Below are 15,784 nucleotides of genomic sequence, written 5' to 3'. Positions count from 1 at the left end.
CTGGGCTTATTTGAATTTAATATCAGGAGTTCGAAATATGAAAATTGCGAACAAAGATACATCTATTCTTTTTAATGCAGGTTGAGATTAAAGGGGGTGAGGAGGATCTTGAGCCACCCCAACCAGGAATAATCACCTCCCACCCTCTGGATATATAAACCACATTATTGAATATATCATATTTATAGAGTTCCACTTCAGTTCATTCTAATTTTAAATTCCCATAGCTACGCAAAAAAATATCTTTAAACAATTTATGGCAGATGTGTACCACATCCAATGTCTTTTAGAAGCCATTTATTTGGTATTTACTCAGACATCTGTAGGGCGTTGTATTAAAAAAGAGAGAAAAAACTGAGTTGAGATGGTTCCCGATCAACTCGTAAGAAATCTAACTTTGAAATATTTGTGAAACATTTGACAAAACATTTATTTGTTATATAATTAGCTGTACCTAATGACACTCTTCAAGCACTGAAAGTACTATCGTTACATATACAAAACCGAAATTCTTCAGATGTCAGAGGAAGCAAGAAAAGGCATACTCTCAAAAGTTGTTTTTTTCGTTTCAATCTTTGGTGGACAGATAATATGAAGAACCGCCCAAGGTTTCTTTTCGTATAGAGTAGTATTAAATGCAGATACATGCGTGTGTTTTAGGGTGACATGTCAATTTCTCGTTAATGTGAGGTAAACTTTAATGTAAGCAAAAGCATGAGCGCGTCCCAGTTAAAGATTTTCGCATCTACAAAGAAAATCCAAAACACATTCCCACCTCGCCGGCCTCCGTAGCGGAGGGGTTAGCATAGCGCGCTTTGACGTCAGAGGTCCCAGGTTGGGCATGTGGGTTTTCTTCAATTTCATCATATCATCACCCATCCTCATCTATGCGATTAGCCAAAAGTGGCAGAAATGAGAAGTAAAATAAACCAAATAAATCAATCAAACATTCTCATCTCACTCAAAGACCTTGCGAATCCAATCCACAATCTACGAATAGAACCTGCAGTGAATTTAATTTATCTCGTGCATTCATCTGACTAATGTAATTTTCTTACAGTTTAACTTTAAAGTATAACTTAAAATGGCGTTGTGTTTGTGTTGCATTCGATACCAAAATTAGATTTTAAGTAATTAATGTCCAATTATAAGTATACCTAATACTAAAAATAATTCCCTCCCCCCTCCTCTGATAATATCGCAAATTGAACCCTGTTTAAATGTCTAGGAAAAATTTCATTTCACCTAGGAATGATAATATCGCGATGCGATGAGTCGAGAAATGTCACAGCCTCATATCGTCTCCTGTGTGGCGAGGTCCTTCTCGTTCATGTTTGTGTTTATTTTTGTTTCGGTTTCCACTCAGAAGTTATTAAAACTTATTCTAGATTCACTTCATGCTCAGATAGGCTAATCGGGACTCTATTTTCAAAATCTCTTAATATATAGTACATTTAAGTATAGTTTTTCGAACACCCTCTTACAAAGTTATGAAAAATATGGGTGAGGTACAGCAGTACATTGTACCCCCAAGTTGGTCTGTAGTGTCTCGTCTTGTTCGTGTAAGTATTTCGTTTTGGAGAATTCCATTTTAAATATTCAAAAGAAAATGGGGTCAGTCTTATACTCTTCTGATGAAGATTTGTATCTTATCTTCGAATCGATGCGACCACTTCTTTAGAAAAGTGTATCCCCCCCCCCTTACGCAAAGGACCATTCCTATGCAGCGTGATTTTCTGAGAGCAAATCTGATTCCATCGTTCCACACACATTTTAAACAATTTTCATCTCCTTAAAGAGGTTTCCAAAAACATAGGTCAATGAACAAACTAGTAGCAACCACAATGTAGTAGAATAAGTTTAGAATGGTTTGAATTTCTGTGGTAAGGTAGATAATGTTTAGGCCTATAAGTTATAAACAATATACACTTTTTTATTGGGTGAACTTAAAATAGGTTCTTTCATCTTGCGTCTGCTGCCAAATTAGCAAGGGGGGGTACAGGGGGTACAACTCGATTTACGGATTTAGGGGGTATAGTACCCCCCTTCAAAAATTTCCTGCGCCACTGTATGTAGTGCTCGTATTATATGGGTGTGAAACTTGGTCCCTTACATTGAAAGAGGAACATAAATTGAGAGTATTTGAAAATAAGGTTCTTAGGAAAATATTTGGACCTAAAAGGGATGAGGAGACAGGTGAGTGGAGAAGGTTACATAATTTAGAACTACATAATTTGTATTCATGTCCAGATGTTATTAGACTAATTAAATCAAGAAGACTTAGGTGGGCAGGCCATATGGCACGAATGGGAGAGGAAAGAGGAGTTTATAGGATTCTTGTTGGGAAACCTGATGGTAAGAGACCTATAGGAAGGCCAAGACCAAGATGGAGGGACAACGTTGAGATGGACCTAAAGGAAATCGGTAGGGATGGAAAAGAGTATATAGATCTTGCTCAATATAGGGACAGATGGAAGGCCTGTGTTGCTGCAGCCATGAACCTTCGGGTTTAAGAAAGCTAGAGAGTTAGTTAGTTAGTTAGTTTAAAAGGAAGTAGCTAAAAATGAGTAAATAAAAAATATTACATGGCAGAGTGGTTAGCACAGCGCACTACAACGCCAGGGGTCCCGGTTTCGAATCCCGACCTGCGCATGAGTGTTCTCTGTGAGTGTCCCTTCATCAGTTTCAACATTCGTCGCTCATGCTCATCTTCGCTTTCTGAACCACCAGGTGTACAGCACGTGGCGTAGCGTTTCGCGTCCGAATTCCAGGAACAGGCAACTTACGGTTACCTGACCAAGTAGCGTTTCGTCCGAGGGCTACCATCCTAATAGTGTATAATGAAGCAAACTCTTGCTAACACTCTTAAATGCTCCATCGAAGAAAATATATTTTTTTTGTTTTAATATTTCTTTCCCTCTGGAAATTGCAAATCTCACCTTCGTAGTTGTCAGATAGTAAGAAAGTGTTGCCATCTGCCATGACTAAAATTTCTAGATGCAAGTTCACTTCCTCTCGACGATTTGTTTTGATTTGATTTGTTGTTTTAAGTCCACTTTATGCACATTAAGGCTAATAGGGATTGGACCTACAGTTTAAAGTGGGATCCGAACCACTTGTGCGTCCACCGGGTATCGAACCCGGGACCTCTCTCTCGACAATTTGTCTTGAGTCTGCACTCCGCTGTCTATGCAATGTAGTTTTAAAAGTTGTAAACCGAGGTATACTTGTCACCAATTCCATCGCTGCCAGTGGTTAGTCAAGGTGTGACTCATCATCAGCCAGGCTCGAACGAAACGCAACTCATTAAACCGTCACAGACGAACTGTAGCATTTTTCTAGAAATTTTGCTTTCGGACGAAACGCTACTGAACCCTACAGCAGTCCCAATGCCTGCTCCAAGTTGCACAGCTGCTTTCGGAGCTCTTGGTTTGGAAAGGGGGTGGGGATGAGGAAAGTGGTCTTGATTTTTTATACTGAAGCTCGTTCATTTCGTTCTCCTATTTCTCTTGGTTGAATTTTCTGAGATACGGTGTCTACCTCATTTTGCTTTTCATTACGTTTTATTGCATCACCCACGGTACGCTTACATGTACTACTTAACATTTTCAATTTCCCTGTACCCTTTGGTTAGGTACGGTAAAAAAATGTATAGCTGCCATTCGTCAAATGTTGTATTTTTGTTACCCATTTTTCTCGTACTTCAGTCAGGGAGCAATGCAGCTACTGTTAACAAATGTAGTCAGGAAGTAGCATAAATTGTTCCTTCCCCGCACTGTAGTTGACCAGTAAAAAAAACTATGAAAAGCCTCGTTTCTATTACCACAAATTTGCCGTGCAACATGACGCGCGGCATGCGACGCTGCATGTGCCAAGCATTTGTTGAAATGGAAACTGTCTGCAACATGCCGCGGCGCAAGTGCCGGGGACAAAATTGCCCCAACAATTAAGACGCACAACATGCGCCGCGGACAATGGAAACAGCTTGCAGCAAGTTCCTGGGGCATGCGCACTAGAGTAGAAACAGACGACGCGACTACAATATGTGGTCCAACAAGATTTAATAACAATGCAAAATCACTTACAGTCATTCTTACAAAGTTTTCGTATCCAATTTGAAGACGTAAGTCTCTCATCAACGAGTTATATGCTCCTTCCGAATTTCTTTTCGCTAGAAAATTTCTAATCCACCATCTAGGTCGTTTTCGCCTCTTATTTTTACAAGTTCATGGTACGCGCCTGCCATAACCACAAAACCCGCCATAGTTGTATTGTTCATCTTTACACAAGTTAAATCACTACCAAATTATTACAATACAAGAGAAGAAACACTGACTACTCTAAAGCACAATGGAACAACGCTACACTCAAGTCCTGCACTCCGGTGCTATTGCGGGCGTATTTTGCAGAAGTAGTTTTGAATTGGAAACAGTGCACTGAATGACGCGCAACATGCGCCGGCACATGTTGCGCGTCATGGGTCTGGAACTTGTCAGAATGGAAACGTAGCTTAACAGAAACAGAAGGCTTTCACGATTTGTCTGAATATTAAAGTGATCTCTTTTTCACACCCAAACATAAATAACTATTTTCAGATTTGAAAACGTAACAGGGGTGTAAGGGGTGACCTTCCACGTATTACATCCAATCCTCAACTTCATTCCACGTAGTACACCCTGGACTGCTCTTTGCAGACTAACGAGACTCTGGCGACTGGCCCTATGGCTAGTATAATTCTGTGTGTTCTCCTGCTTTCTGTCATATGCGCTGAGTGCCTCTTTACAGCCTCAGCTTTTAACCTGTCAGAATATTTTAATATTTCAGTTATGCGACATTACAGTTATGTTATTTGTTATGGTAAGGGGCTGCACCCCGTATAACGTGGCGGGTGCAAAATAGCCTAAGTGCTGACGCACCCAAAATTTTAAAAAAAAGTTACATATAACTTTAAGAAATGCGTATAAATATTTCACCATCGTTTATATTTATGTACATGTTGTTAATTTTCAAATATTGTGAAGAAATGCAGCAAGATGCTACGTATTTGATTACTAATGTGAGCCACTGTATATGTTATGTTTTTATTTCATGAACAATGTATGGTCAAACATTACTTCGCAGAGCTCCGTGGCGGAGTGGTTAGCGCAGTGCAATACGACGCCACAGGTTCCGAGTTCGGATCACAGCCTGTGCATTATTTTCTTTGTGATGTCCTTTCATCAATTTTGTCATTTCATCACCCATCCTCGTCTTCGCGATTAGCCAAAAGTGGCATAAAACCAAAGTTAAATATAACAAATCAAAATCAAACATTACTTGGCATGACAAGAATGGATAGGTTATTTTGAAGCTGCTGTTATTAAAAGCAAATTGTATGTAGCTTTCCTAGACAGAAGTTTCACACACAGAAACTGATTGATTGGATAACGGCTGCGGATTCCTACTCGAGCAGAAAATATATATATTTCCATTTATTACTTACAACAATAGCAGACTGATTTCCTGCTAAATCAAAGAAAACTTGCATTCACAGTTACAAATTGACGTGTTGAATTAAGTTAACTACAGATTTCTCTCACTCCAATTCTGATTATTCGAACAGCACACCACAACGTGGGTCATTATATATTTCCAACTTACTCTCGAGTTCCTCAACTAAAAATAAATTGACTGCGAGACAAAAACTCCTCTCCGATAACACATTATACGTATACAGAGTATACGTAAGTTGAAATTCCATCATAATAATAATTTGAATTCTTCAAGTAGTAGCTACAAATATAATTTTTCATACATATTTTCTTAGCAAAATATGAAGTTCCTCACTTCACAAAGATAACATATACACAGTATTTCACAAGAGTTTTTAGTTCGAGCTAGTCGTAGACCTAATATGAATATAAACGTCACTTCATTACTTAGTTAAAAAAAAAAAGTGCCAGGCAATCAGAATTCGAGGGTATGCCTGAAATTATTTGTAGTATCTCATGTATCAAAGGGGCTTTTTAAGTAAAATGAAGGATACATACCACATGCTTTGGTCAATTCAGAGTAGTAGAAACGTAATTATACTGCATGTTGCAACTGAAACCGTAGCCTCGAAGGCCGAAGTCGTTTAGTGATCCACTCAAACACTCAGTACCAAACATTTCAAGTTCGAGTAGACATCTGGGCATGGCTGGTTTTCTTTTGTAAGCATCCCTTCATAGATTTAATATGATCATCATTCATCTTCATCGTCGCGATTATCTACAAGTGGCAGAAAAGCGATATAAAACATGAATAATACAAAAGTATAACAAACAAAAGAGGATAAAAGGATGAACTGAGTTTGAGTTAATGATAGGAAGTTTTATAAAATTACTGTTTCTTGAATAATCTTGTCCTTTGTTCCGATTGTATTTCTGTCACACGTTGCTCAATGTCCATGTCGACTGCCGTTCTTGCGTTCTTGAAAATTACTTTCTTGTCTGTCTATGCCCTTCTTTCAAACGTGGTAGGTAGGCGGGCGTTCTGTCTGTTTCTACACCAAAAAGTTTAATGCACCTCCTGTCCAAGAAGACAAGAATTACTGAAAGTAATTTTCAAAATTGTAAGCGGATGAGGGCCCTTGTAAATGATAAAATATACTGTCCTTTTATTCGCTTAGTTTTGAGAATCACTTTCCATACAATTCTTGCCTGTCTAGCTACAGACCAGTTGCACAAACGCGGTTTCGTTTGTTTCGTACAACAATTCCATCTAACATTTCGTTTCTACGCATTTTCTACTTGCCAAAAGTGCCTTTCATATAGCCCCAAGGCGTTGTCTACTCGGATGCTTCGTGATCGAAGGTCACGTGTACAAAGTTTCAGGATTCAGATTTTCCGATTTTGCATGGTGCTGCTGCTATCAGTTCGGTTCGCCTTCTCAAGGTCGCCCAACAAGCAATTATTTTTCGTCTTCCGATAGGAGAAAGCTTGCCTCTCGCTTAGGTGGACGAACGCGTGGCACGGATGATTTTTTGGCTCGACCATGGTTGGTCCTTTATGTTTCGTCCTTCAGCAACTTAATCTAAGCACGAATCATTCTCATCGGCAATCAACTGTATTTTTTTTTTAAAAAAAATGATGTAATACATGTAAACAGAGAGAGAGATAGATAGATATAAACGTTTTCCCTCAACAAACGTTTGCTTTGCTATCGTATAAAGAGAACGTACATGTTAAAATTCATCTAGCATAAATAATCAAATTAGAACAAATTCACATAAAGCGATTAAGTATGCAGAAAAGAAATATATTTGTGATAAATACATAGTTAATAAGTAAATTCCAATAATCAGAACTTTTGTCACGCCGAATTTTGTTTACGGATGTTTTCGAACGTTTTGTTTTACAATTTAATTTTTTTACTGACATCCAAAACGAAAATACGTATTCTAACTTAGTGACTTTCAAGGGGTCAAAGTACTGTAATGTTAGTATGCTGCCGATCATAATTATGAGGCTTCTTCGAAAACGCCTTCGATAACGGTATTTGTTATTCGTAACGGATATGTGTATCACTTTTTCGAAACAGACTTTTGTGGAGGAAAAGAACTGTAACGTTACAAAAGTAACGAGCACAATTATACGAGAGACCTAAGAAAACCAAGCGTCAGGTTAACCTTGCAGCAGGTTTTATGTATCAATCCGCGCGAGAACTGAGCTCAGAATCTTCCGTGCCAGTCTTTCCTCAACCGCCGAGCTGCTTACATCGGAGACACTGAGAAAATCTACAGTATTGCCAACCGCACAACACATCAAAACCCGCATGCATGTCAAGTGGATTGTATTTTTGCTTCTCTTTGTCTCCTGAAACATAACATTTTAAAAGTACTTTCTGCGCATATATTATTTAATAAATGTGTCATTAATATAAGAGCGAAACAACTTCTAAACATGAGAGCATGTGTGTATATTTCGAGCACGCAAAAATAAAAATAAACAAAGATAAAAGTAAACAACGATAGGCCCCTCTTGAATTTAATGACAAATTATTGTTTTTGGTTTAGAAAGAAATAGATTTATGAAAAACTTGTTTGTTTCGTTCGCAATACATCCGTTACTGTAAGACACACGCACTTCAAGTTGTACCACCAAAAAAGCATGATTTGTTATTGGTGATATATACAATCAGGTGCATTGTCTGTCGCTATTACTCTGGTTTCAATTTATGAATCACTTCACTAAACCAGGATTCAAATCTTGGTCTGTCCATTTCTTGCTGATAATCACCCTTCCCTTTCTTTGCGCGGAACAGTAAATATGCGCCTTCAACAAAGCTTTCATTGCCGCCAGTGGGTGAAACAATAAGCCTCCCCCTTCCCCTCATCGTCGGTTTCTTCAGCCCTGGCGGTGGTTTTGCATGGTGGTATCCTTCCATGTTTTATTACCCCTTCCCCCACCCACCGAGTTGAAGGACGTCTCGTCCAAATAATAAACATGTTTCTTCTCACTGCGATATATTTTAATACCGCGGAGATTCTTTTGTCGTCAAACAACAAACAATCGTTTCCTCTTGCTAAACTCAAACCGCAAATCATTCAACACCCGTGATACAATTCGTGTGCACATTGACGGCAAATCACCTCACGCCCTGTTTTACTTTGATCTTGTTGCCGCAAGGAGGATTATGCATTTAAAACAACTTGCTTGACTTTGAAGAACATTTCCTTTCGGATGAAGCCCAAAATAACATTCGGGTAAAACCGCGCGCTGAACAGGAGATTCAGCCATTCTCGCCGCTCTACAATAAACATAGGGTTAAAATAGTGGGAGGTGCAACACTGGTATCAGCGATTTCACGCGCTCTGCAACGCATTCAGTCTCGCTCGACTCGCTCTAAAGTTTCAATGTCTCTTCAACGCATTACAGATTCGAGTTGGCGAATCTGCGGTTCTAAGTTCGTCTGCACAGTGATTGCAACCAATTAAGTCCATACCTGCTAATCAATGTATTATTTTGTCTGTATATTACAAATTAAATAACTGTTTTCTTGCAAGTATGCAGTTGTGTCGGAATAGAACCCGTCTCAGTGGAACTATATTCTTGCGCGCACGTTTGGATCTACATATGCTAAAACCTGCTGCAAGGTTGACCTGACGCAGGGCTTATGTTATTCTCTCCGGAACACGGCATCGGACACGGTATTGCACATCGGAACGTCTGTATCATACCAGCTATAAATAACGTTGTTGCTTTGAAAAAAGGAGTGTAACGTTTTTACAGCCGTGACCTCAATTAAGTTACTGGTTAATTGTAACGTTACTATCACTTTCCACACACACTAAAGTTACTAGTCAATACGTGACGAACCTCTTTCTTACCCTGTAACGTTACTGGTTGCCGGCAATGGATGTAACGTTAAAGTGTCACGTGAAGACCTACTCCTTTAGAGATCAGTTATGGTTCGGTACCGTTATGCACACCTGTAACGTAATGTTCATATACCTGAGGTAACGTTTCTGTTCACGAAAAAAGTTATTCTGTTTCTGGTTGTAACGTAACGGAAATCGTAATTGAAAATACCGTTCCATTTCGTTACGTTACGACTCCCTGTGTCAAAGAGCAAACAGTGAAACACCAATGACTTGAACGGGACTTGAACCCAGACTCATCGTGAGTCGATCACTCGAAGCCCTCAACGACCGACGCGGCTCAAGACTCAGTAGGAAGCAGCTTTATCGAAATCCTAAACTGTATGACTAAATTATTATTATTCCCGCCATTGTGAACGCGAATACATGACTTTTCAATCGTGTTAACGATTTCCGGGAGTTTCATAATCCAATATGCGTAAATTAAACATTACGCTCACTGTTTACTGTCACGGGACGTAAGACGACGGGTATGATGATTCATACGTCATCAGACGGTATTGTAAGTATCGTATCACGAGACTTGAATGCAAATTTACGAGTATTCGCATTGTGTCCGGGAACAAATATCAGAATTCCTAACCTGGGTTTTTCCTTTCCCTTCCGCTAAATGTTATGTTGCAAGGAGCAATACCAATACCATGTGTTAGACCCGTAGCCAGCATTTTATTTCGGGGAGGGGGAGAGCTCATCCCTTATCAGCAGCTGCCATCTAAAGGCGAAAAAAATGAGTGGTAGAAGCCCTGAATATAAATTTCTCAGTATATTGCAACAGTGTACAAGATGTTTGATCCTGCTACGGAAGTAAAATTAATTGCCGCTTTATACTACCGGGTGTCCCGTAAGTTTGGAACCATAGGTATTGTTCATATTACCCTTTTTCTGTTACAGGCAAACCATAGCACTGACTTAGCGTTGTCGCCTTATAATCCTTATAATCAAGGGGTCCCGGGTTCGATACCCGGTGGAGGCGCAAGCCGATTAGCCTTACTGTGCATAAAGTTGACTTAAAAACAACAAATCAACTGTATGACTAACCATAGCACTGACTAAGGAAGAGCGAATCCAAGTTATTTTGCAGGTGGCGACTTTGAACACATTCTTGAACTGTGTTGTACAATAATAAGTTCCTAACATGAACTTGCGTTGTTCTTCTCCTATGGTTCCAGACTTATGGAACACCCGGTATTTAAATTAGATATTTGTAGGATTTCGGAAGGGGCTTCAGCCAGCCCCCGAGCGCCCTGGCTGTTTTATCCCTTTGTAAGCAGATACTGTAAAATGTAAAGAAAAGAAGCACAAGTATCAGATTTCAATTACAATACAATTGTATTTAATGTTTGGTTCTTCACGTGGTTTCGAATACCTTGAGGTATTAGTGTTTATTTTACTTTTCGTTCAACTTGTTTACTCAACTTTAGTTCTGATATCAGTTTACTGATGTTTAGACTATTTTGTCTAAGGAATTCAAGTCGTCATTTTTTGTTCTTTCCAAGCACCTCAAACCATCTTCAGACTTGTACTACAAAGTCAACTCACTCCATCAAAGGTCACTTCTCGGTTTGTGATAATGCATTAATGTCCTACCTTTCACAGAAATGAAAGGAATGCTTCTCAAAGATCTGTTGGGCGCTTTAAGTTCAATAATGACTTAAAATTGGCCACATTTCAAAATTAGGTTGCACAAACTTTAAACCTAAACTTAAACTAATTCTATTTACAGCCCTTAAGGCAACTATATAATCTCTAACCTATTTACATCTCACATCCACGTAGATACGTCATTAAGCGGTTCAAGTCTCATGTATAACGTCATAGCAGATAAATGTGGTCCATATCATGTAATTACAGTTTGTTTGTAGCCTGTTAAAACCATCACAACCGAAAGCAAAAAAACATAACACTGACGAAGCTGCAGGCGAGTCGCTGACAATATAGTACACACAACTATATTTCCTTACTCTATAATAGTTGTGGCAGATAAAACTTATATGTATTATTATTATTAATATTATTATTACTAATAACTACAACCTACCTTAGTGAATCCATCTTGGACCAGGGGAAATATTGACTCCTTGCAGCTTTGGGGCCACCATAAAACGTCGCACTCTGTAACCAAGTATAAAAAAGATGAAATTTTGGTAAAAATAATAACATACTAACGTCAAAAGATAGCTACATGCTTAGCAACGGAGAATATAAATTGCGCTTGTTCTTTTACGTCAAGATGTGGATGAATGGTAAATAGATGAACTCAGAAGCACAATGAAATGTCGGGCCTACCCGATGCCATAGTGGTAACGTCCTCGTCTTGTAATCAAGAAGTCCCGGGCTCGATACCCGATGGAGGTACATAGTGGTTCGGATCCCACTTTAAACTATAGGCCCAGTCCCAATTATCCTATATGTGCATAAAAGTGGACTTAAAACAAAACTCAAACTCAAAACAACGAAATGTCCATGCTTCTGGATTCGAACCTATTCTTCGTTCATTGTACAAATGAAGTCTATGTAAACAAATACACGTGGTTTCTGAGAAATCCTTTTGGCTGCTCGAAAAATGGCTGTGCAAGAATCTTGCTCGTAGGAAAATAGCGCATATGATATAGCTGTAGCAATCAACGCAGCTGTTGATTGATTTAGTTTATTTTACTTCACGTTTTGTGCCTCTTGGCTAATTTGCGAAGATGGGGATGAGTGATGAAATGATGAAATGGATGAATGGACATTTACAAACAACCAAGCCCGACCGGGATTCGAACCCGGGACCCTTGGCGTCGCAGCGCGATGTGCTAACCACTCGGCCACAGGGTCGGGCTCAACGCAGCTGTTATATTGACATTTTGTGACCTTATATTGTACGTATTATGAACTGCACAGCTACGATCAATATATTCATAGGCAAAATTACTTCAGAACTAACCCAGGCAAAGAAACGTCTACGCTAACCACCTCGCCACGGAGACTGGCAGGTGATATAATACTACAAATAAAACACGAAGTATTTATAAATCGTTATTTATTACAAATGAATACATTCCGTTTCGTGTTAAATAAACTACCAGAGCAATTGTTGACAATTTGATCACTGTGTTTTATCCTTTGTTTCCAGGTTGTTCCTATCGAAGGCAAACCAATACCAATATCTTCTACCAATCAGCACGCAGAACGCAAGAAAACAACTTAAATAACAGCCGATCTTATGTGACGAAGATACATTTTTCAACTTACAGCATCAAACAATCTTTAACATTTTTTTAAAAGAGTACCTTGTTAGAGTTGTAAAGTGTGCTTGGTTGTTTCATTGTCTATGGACCAATTTGTGCAATTTATATTCATTATTTTCCTCTTGTAAATAAAACTTCTCATAGAAATTCAAAGCTGGTCGAAATTTTTCACCTAGAGTTAGTTATATCTTGCAATAATTTCCCTCTTCTTGTATTTGTTCAACACTGTTCAAGGTGGAGAAGAATAACTTGAAATACTAAATTTTCCTTAATCAAGTACAGGGTAAGTCAAAATGATGGACCCGATTACAGAAATTTATCCTGTAGTTTAGTTTCCATGCAGTGTTTACACTTTCTACCGCTAGGAGTCAGCAGCGAGCAGGAAAATGGCGTTGACTGGAGAACAGAGATTTTACTGTATGCTTGATTATCATGTCAACAAGTCTGTGATTAGTGGCCAACGGCATTTACGTACCAAATATCGGAGAGAACCACCTACGGGGAAGGCCATTCGGAAGTGGTATGAACATTTCAGAGATTCGGGCTGCATCTGTAAACAAAAATCGACTGGCCGACCGTCGACTGGGAAAGAGACAGTGGAACGAGTGCGCACATGTTCCATGCAGAGTCCACAGAAGTCCACCTACCGGGCAGCGAGATAACTTCAACTTCCACAGAAAACTGTCTGGCGGGTTCTGCGGAAATGTTTACAAATGAAACCCTACCACTTGCAACTAGTTCAAGCCTTAAAAGACACTGATTATGCTTTGTGCGCGTCCTTCTGTGCTGATTTCCTCGCATTAATGGAAATGGATGGGTTCTCCGAGAGGTTAATTACAGTGATGAAGCAACTTTTCACCTTTCAGGGAAAGTGAATAGACACAACGTAAGGAATTGGGGAACTGCTACCCCCATGAATTTGTGGAACACGAACGCGATTCTCCCAAAGTGAATGCCTTTTGTGCCATTTCCCATGAAAAGATGTATGGGCCATTTTTCTTCCATGAAAGTACTCTGACAGGACTTGGTTTCCTTGATATGCTGCAACTATGGCTCCTTCCACAGCTTGCAGAGAGTAGCGCAGATTTCATTCTCCAATTGGATTGTGCCCCTGCGCATTACCATGGCAGCGTTCGGGACCATCTCAATGGGGCATTGGAACAACGTTGGATAGGCCGTGCATCTCCGGAGGATCGACCTCTCCTTCATTGGCCACCTTGTTCCCCTGACTTGACCCCATGTGATTTCTTCATGTGGGGTTTTGTCAAGGATCATGTTTACGTAGCACCACTTCCAACAACATTGGATGACCTGCGTGCCCGCATCACAGCAGCCATTGCTGATATTGACCGCAACATGCTACACAAGGTTTGGCAGGAGATAGACTATCAGCTTGATGTGTGCCGTGTTATGCGAGGTGCTCACATAGAACACTTGTGATTTGTTTGAAAAAAACTTTGACAGTTTACCTTTCTTAGCACATGTCTCACAATAACATTTGTTTATTATATTTCACAGAATAAATGTCTGAAATCGGGTCCATCATTTTGACTTACCCTGTATAATGAAAACTGTTTAATTACTTATCCTACAAATTTGTATTATTAAAACATGTAGCGTGAGTACACTTGAAGCTAAACTAGCATGGGATTCGTTAGTATGGGCACTTGTACAGTTGTATGCACAAGTATTACCAAGCAAATTGTCCATCAGCATGCTTATCTTTGTTTTACGCAAGAAGAGCTTCAAAGAGTGAAACAAAGTATAACCGATGTGCCAATTACAACTTCCAATCTCCATCGGTCTTTCTACGCTTTCCCCCGAGATCTTATTTTTCTGCTCTCTGAGAAGAAACCCAGCTGCCTCAAGGAACCAGCGGGCTGTTATGTCTCAAGGAACCAGCGTTCTTTCCCATGAAGCCCTGCATATATCACCGCCCCTACTCCAAGGTGAAGGAAACAGTGTGTCCGGCAATAAACTCCCATATCTGTCCCGTACAAATTCATCTAAACTCTGGCTCACGTCAAGATAATTTCAAGCCCAGATAGAGCCTATCACGGAACTTCGAGCATTTTAAAATTTAAAACCACCAAGAAGATTTTTTCCCTCGTTTAGACAAAGATACTCTGTTTTCGAGAGAGTTTGCAGGTGGCCAGGCTCCGAATCGAGACAATCGCCCCACACATGTCAGCCTGGACGAGACGTCATATATTCCACGAAGGCTCGGATCAGTGACAGTGAAGTGACAAGCGTAAATAGTATGAGATTTTGAACTTCAACCCCGCCAGAACATTTCTCTTCGTATCTCTTCGCTTCAGTGGGATTTTGGCAGCCAAGGAAGACATAACTTTAACGAAGTGTCCGAGTTGGAAGCGATATAAATTGAGCTGTGAGCAATTAAATTTAATTGGAACATGGTACTTTTCTTCCTCGAGATCAGCTCTCAAACAAGGTGCTATTGTGTTTTTATGCTAAGCGATTCTCACCCTTATCACCCCCGTGTGTTACGATTCTCGCCCCTACATGCAGAAGTGACCACGTGTGGGCGGAGCAAAAAGTTCAACGACCAATAGAGTGAAGGACAATTCTTCGGAGAACGAAAAGAAAAGACGAAGTAAGGACTTAGAAAACACAGTTCGACATTCACATTTTAGAGAGACAGTTTTAGAACATTCACAGTAAAAACTTTCAGCACCTTTGTAGGTCAGAGAGAAACTGTTTTATCTTCTCTGGACCAAGTTTAGACTCTTAGCTTTGTGATTTCAAGCTTCTTTAACGTAACTGGTTAGGCTATGGTGCTTGAGACATAGCGTTTATGTACGTATAACCACAGAGTGTGGTATAACGCCGACCATCAGCGGTCTGCGATGCTAACTTGTTCTGACCCGGTGCATCATGGGTCCGCGAGTGTTTTGTCTTGCGTAAGTGAGCGACCAGAGTTTAAGTATTTCTAGTGATGTATTAAAATTTATGTCGTAACATATTTCAGTGTCCAGTGTTCTGATTTCTGATTTTTAAATTTTTGATTCCTACATGTAAAAACAACATTTGGCTTGTAAACGAAAACCGATGAACAAGGAACTTCATTGTCCTTTTCCATCGGCCGAACCAGTGACCGTTCACGCAATGTACAATTCTAATCATATCTAATTCA

General features: G+C 39.7%; 1 protein-coding gene across 2 annotated transcripts in view; it reads left to right on the top strand.

Annotated features, from left to right (window-relative positions):
• LOC145995287 (uncharacterized) overlaps positions 1 to 12,777 on the top strand; it is a 29,135-nt gene extending 16,358 nt beyond the window's left edge. For both annotated transcript variants that reach the window (XM_083131880.1, XM_083131882.1), the window contains one exon: positions 12,516 to 12,777. In XM_083131880.1, coding sequence (XP_082988006.1) covers positions 12,516 to 12,590 — 75 coding nt within the window. In that variant the 3' untranslated portion in view covers positions 12,591 to 12,777. The remainder of the gene's footprint in view (positions 1 to 12,515) is intronic.
• Positions 12,778 to 15,784: the final 3,007 nt, after the last annotated feature.

The sequence above is a fragment of the Lepisma saccharinum genome, chromosome 11 (genome assembly GCF_977018435.1).
Source record: "Lepisma saccharinum chromosome 11, izLepSacc3.1, whole genome shotgun sequence".
In the NCBI taxonomy this organism is placed as follows: Eukaryota; Metazoa; Arthropoda; class Insecta; order Zygentoma; family Lepismatidae; genus Lepisma; species Lepisma saccharinum.
The sequence above is the reverse complement of the archived record's forward strand: the minus strand, read 5'-3'. Positions and strand labels throughout refer to the sequence as shown.